The following is a 6,000-nucleotide window of genomic DNA, read 5'->3' on the forward strand; positions in this document are numbered from 1 at the left end:
GCTGTTGGATTGTCCAGAGAGAAAACAGAACCTTCTGAGACAGTCTCTTGTTCCCATGTCTATACTAGCATACTACTTAAAAGGAAGCAATGTATCGGGCATGTGTTCTATGTAGTAGGCTAGTGTGGACATTCCAAAATCAAATCACATTTTATTTGTCACATGCTTGGTAAACAACAGGTGAAATGCTTACTTATGGGCCCTTCCCAACAATGCAGAGAGAAAGAAAAGAGAGAAAATAGAAAAATAGATACACAATGAGTAACTTGGCTATATACAGGAAGTACCAGTACTGAGTCGATGTGTAGGGGTACGAGGTAATAACATGGCTATATACAGGAAGTACCAGTACTGAGTCGATGTGCAGGGGTACGAGGTAATTGAGGTAGATTTGTACATATCGGTAGCTATAAAGTGACTAAGCAACAGGTTAGATAATAAACAGTAGCAGCAGTGTATGTGATGAGTCAGAAGAGTTGGTGCACAAAGGGTCAATGCAGATAGTCCGGGTAGCTATTGGTTAACTATTTAACTAACTATTTATCAGTCTTATGGCTTGGGGGTAGAAACTGTTCAGGGTCCTGCTGGTTCCAGACTTGGTGCATCGGTACCGCTTGCCGTGCATGCCCATTACATCGTTTAATTCTAAGTAGTATGCTAGTGTGGATATTCAAATGTAGCAATACTGTGTGAACTCTATCTACATGCAGCCTGCTGGCTGATGATGGTGATGTGAGAGGAGGAGATTGAATGGAATGGATTCATGAGCACTGGGTGGTGGTTGGATTAAAGATGGTCTTCACGAGAGCAGATCAGGGTAATGGACTGTGTCAGCATGAGATTTACATATTCAACACCAACCACAGCCTCTCTTTCCAAATCCACCTTGTAAAGACAGTCAATCGGTCCCAATGTTGCACACAGGTTCAGTGGACATATAGACGAGGCCTCTTAAGTGTTGATTTACGTCAGTGTAAAATTCAAAAGTGCACACCGCAGAGAGATTCAAACACAAACAGGAGGACTCCCTAGCAGAGTAACTCACTTTCGCTCAGGTGTTCCAAGTACTGTACTTCAAGTGAGTGAGCTAAAAATGAACTTCCCCAATCTCAAATGGAAAACCGGGTCTTTAATAAATCTGTTGAACTAGGCGTCCTAGGCGTCCGACAAGCTGCAATTAAAATGCCCAGGAAATACATCAGCTTTTCACTTCCTCAACATTTAAACCTTTAAACATATAACTTCGGTTACATCCATCAACTTTAGAAAACGGCAAAGTAAGCAGCTTCTCGGGGTACCAGCAATTTAGAGTCCTAGTAGTGTTTGGATATGTTTACAATGTGTTTGTGGTGAAATGGCACCAGCTGTGTACACTGACAAGATGCACATGGCCCACTGTGTTTGAAGAGCATCTTAACCCCTTCACTACCACTCCACAGACGGGACAACAAAGACCACGGGAGGCTAGGCCAATCTGGCTGTAGGGGACAATGGGGAGATATTGCCCCAAGGGTTTTCTGGTGTGAAGGGACTGTAATTTAGCATCTCTGAGTCTATTTATGTCATTTCTGCTTTGTTTCCTATACATATGCAAGGAACAATAGGATCCAACCCATCCTCAATCAGGCTTTTGTTTCACCTACATGAGTCATTTAAAGGCTCAATAAAGTCCTAGAGTATGCCGACTGCAGCTGCAGCCTTCCATCCTCATGTGTTATGCTGTGAATAACTTCCCATTTGTTGTTCTTACAGTGTATGTAGTCTATTACGTATGACAGATGAGTGGTTAATACTACTCAAAGTTGAAATATAATCCATTGATAAGCGCTTCCTTGAATAAGAGGAAACATATCTATTTGGTAGAGTCTCAGAGGCCATTTGTCATCAGAGCCAATCAGCTGTTACTATCAACCCTACTTAGTGAAACACACTTCCTGTTTACAACGGTTGTCACTGAAAGGATTCTTGGAAGACAATCAATCACTCTTCCATAATGACACCTTTTAAACCAACAGAAAAGTATGGCTATGGAACAGCGGAAAAATTCAGTCAATCACAGTTAACACAATGCTAATGCATATTACATAATCTTTGGATCTGAACATAGCCATCCACAATTTATAATCACTTACTGGGAGTATTAGTAATAGTTTCACAAACTAAAGCTCTGTAGTAGTGGCAGTGCTGCAGGTGCAACCCATTCCTCAGTTACATCTGGTAACAACCAACTAATTACCTCTACCAGCGCAGCTAATGAAATGTATATTAAATCTAAAACATTATTAAACTTCAGGGGAGTATAGCACAGGACTATAAATGTGCCAGTAACAGGGGACGTGGGGGGTGGGGGGCATGCTCATGAACAAAGGCATTTCAGTCAATCAAACGGTCAAATCATTTAGACATGCTAAATGTAAACCAGTACAGTTGAGAAAATACCAAAAAAGCTCACAGACTTTAGTAGTGTCCAATCTGAAGAGCTTGCACAGTTATGTAGACCACAAAATGTCCCACATTTTAAACCAAGGGGGACATATAAAATATTCAACTTTTGCGACAGAAAAGGAGAGAAAATACACCCTGATGACAAAAAATAATCTAGGCATGTTTTCATAAGGTTTCAGAAGTGAAGCCGGGCTTCTTGTAAATTTCACTGACTAAGACCACATGTGCTCAGTATAAACCAAAGAGCCAGTAAAAGCCAAGTCATTATCCCAGATAAATTGAATGTAATGTAAGACTGCACACAATTTCTGAAGCACCAACTACCAACCAATCAGTGGCTAAAAAGAGTCCCTGTGGGTATATACCCCTAAACATAGTTGCCTTGTGTCCCAGCTTAAATCAAAGCACTTTTACCAAAGGCACCCCTGCTGAGACTGCCCTGTCATACACCTGAACATAATCCACACCATTAAATATTAAAAAGGTATAGAGTAATAGGTAGCCTATATGAAGTGTGCTTTAAATCAGCTCTTAATGACATTTATCATCAAGGGTCCGAGGTTCAATTCTACTAGATTACTAGCAGCTCATTTTCCCTTGTAAAGTACATGATATTAACATATTCCCTTCATCTCATTGCCAAATCACTGCTGGATTCATTAGTCATGAATCATGATGACTGTAGTACCTAATTAAGTTTGTGCCACTCGTTTGGATGTTTCTGTAGATTTAAAAGAATCTGTGATGTTTGAAAGTGCCTCTGGGCCCCATTGTAATTAAATCTGAATTATTTCCTCAGACAACATTTTGAGGGTGTTACTGTTTATACATCACATTGAGTACACATTGACATTGACCAAGGCACTGTCACAGCTTCTTGGAGTGGGAACTTGACATGAAAGCTATAATAAATAACTCTGTTATCAACCTAAGTTAATTTGAGTCTATACAACTTGAAAACATGACACATCATCTGGATGACTAATGTTTCCTCTCAATGTGTTTGGTCGAATCAATTTGGGGATGATGTGTCTTGCATTATGCAAACACATGCAAATCTCTCTTCCACTCAGTATGCAGAGGCTTCTGAATTGGCATGTGATATGTGGTTTGTGATGAGACATGTTGCAGAGGGAGTGCTTCATTTCCTCTCTCTCTCTCAGACTACAATTGCATTTTGGCCTATCCCTGACAGAAAGACTATTTCCTTTCTCAAACTTTGGCCCGGGGAGTTTTCAAGCAAACACAAAACCACGCTTTATCTATTATAGGACAGTCAAACAAATGTGGTTGCACTTAGGAGCTTTAACAAGCCTGGGCTATTTGGCCAAGCAGACGCAAACACTGCTCTGGTCTCAGAATGTTCTCAGAACAGGATTATAGTATGTTTTCTACTGGTTCTCAGAACAGTTTTAGAGGATGTTCTGGGGAAAAGTCTGGAAACTCATTTGATATGGACAGTCTCTCTCTTTTGGCAGCTTACCATGCTTTCACATCCTGAAGGTGTTGTCAAATAGAGCCATTATCCTTTTCAAAACGAATACTCCTTTGTGCTTGTGATAAAAAAATACCAAATATCTGCTGCTGGTTGTGTACCAAACCACCTGTCAGTCTGGGACTGTTTGTGTAAGGATATCTCACATAGGATAACCCTACTAGGTACAGTATGACATTTTTTCAAAACACTGCAACACATCAGTAAACAGGGACATATTATCTCTGAGCAAAAGAAGGGATCACGATCTGAAACAAGAGCAGTTGAATCAGACATCAGATATCAATATAAACAACCTGCTCACTTCAAGGATAATTCATGTATTTCACAATTCATGAATTGCCCTGAAATATGACCAGCTCTATAGGTAGTGACATCACTTTATCATGTGCCTTCAGTGAATCTAAAACATATGAACTGCATGTTGATTGATGATGATGGAATTAGAAATTATAAACACTCATTAAATGATTAAATGATTATGGATCAAGTCACTTTTTAAAGGCTCTGTCACACATGTAATCAAGTTGATCACTCATTGTAAAGTAGCAGTGTTACTGCCACCTGGCATGCATAGCTTACTCTGCAAGAGACAGGATACCAAAACTTCGTCCAACAGAGAGATGTGCTATATGAGAAAGCATTTCAACGCGTAAACATTATGGCATGCAGAACTCCAGCACCAAAGGAAGATGGTAACTTGCCTAATTGATAAAAGTGTGTAATGCACTGGCAAAACTACCTCTTGTTATTCTGTCTATTTTATAAAAGCTTTCAATGCCAATGCAGAATAGGATTAGATTATGGAGTAGCCTAATTAATTATCAAAGAAAACATTCCCAATCGTGTACAACACCATTTGTCATTATATTAGTCTGTCCGGACTCCAGAGGAATGGGGTTTGAATACAGTGTGCAGAAACAAGATAGAAGTACGCAAAACAATGTAGAACGCAATTGCTCACCTTATTATAGTTGTAGTAGCCCAAACAGTGGGAAAAATCCAGGTTTGGTGGGTCTCCTGGAATAGGATTTCCTCCGGCAATCGGATAAAACCGTACATCCATGATGTATCAGGCAACAGCGCAGCTGTACTGTGAACAGAGCTCAATTTGTTTCTACCTTTTTACAATCCACGCGCACAGAGTGAGAGAAAGGCGGCGAAGCGGGCAAGCTTTATCAGGACCGTAAATCAAAGAAATAGAAAGCGGATAAGAAGGGGTAAGGGGTAAAATACGACGTTTTGTTATTCCTCTTCTACTTGTTGAAGAAGCTTTTCATAGTTTTGAAACCAAAATAACGGTTGAGCTATGTCCAAGCTCGTCCTCAAGGTTTATGATATCTGCGCCAAGCCGTGGTGTTTGCCCATGCATTTAGAGGCAGCTGCTGTACACAAAGAAGCCACGCGACCGGCAGGGACAGACTGCACAATCGTCTTTCTCCTATTCAGCTTGCGAAACAAAATTGAAAACAGATCTAACGTTATAATATGTGTATAATAAGACGTCCGGCTCGCAGGAGATTGACTATCCACGTAAAAAGCGCTCGTTTCCCCCCAAAAGTTGTTTTTCCTCAAGTTTGCACAGTAGTTGGCGAATGTAGCATAAAGCAATGAGGATATTGTATTCCCTGAAATTCTGCTACAGTGTTCGACCAGTGGAGAGTGGGGTTTCGGGACAAAAAATGATACATTTGTGGTCAACCAATAATGTGGAATTAGTAGATTTGCTATACAACACTAGATAGATGCTTGGTTCAGTCTTTGGCTCTGTTGATGAACAATGTGTGAACAACCCGGGCTACTCCCCGAACACAGCACGCCACTCCCATTTAACCAGCATCTGCTTCAATGAAAACACTAGATAGTTACATTTTACACTGCTTTCAGTCTCTGGGGATACTTTGATTAACAGATTTTATATAAAAATACTTAATGAGGAATATACACGTTTTTACAGCAGTTGCTCGAATTGAATTTTTTTTATAATATACTGGTCATATTTTTTTTCATGTATTTTGTTTAACCAGGCAAGTCAGTTAAGAATAAGTTCTTATTTACAA

The 6,000-nt window shown here is 40.0% G+C and overlaps 1 protein-coding gene across 1 annotated transcript in view; it reads right to left on the reverse strand.

Moving 5' to 3' along the window:
* LOC106587588 (TOX high mobility group box family member 3) overlaps window positions 1–5,724 on the reverse strand; it is a 69,539-nt gene extending 63,815 nt beyond the window's left edge. The window contains exon 1 of the mRNA XM_014176114.2: window positions 4,905–5,724. Coding sequence (XP_014031589.1) covers window positions 4,905–5,006 — 102 coding nt within the window. The 5' untranslated portion in view covers window positions 5,007–5,724. The remainder of the gene's footprint in view (window positions 1–4,904) is intronic.
* Window positions 5,725–6,000: the final 276 nt, after the last annotated feature.

Source organism: Salmo salar, chromosome ssa26, assembly GCF_905237065.1.
Source record: "Salmo salar chromosome ssa26, Ssal_v3.1, whole genome shotgun sequence".
NCBI classification, from domain to species: Eukaryota; Metazoa; Chordata; class Actinopteri; order Salmoniformes; family Salmonidae; genus Salmo; species Salmo salar.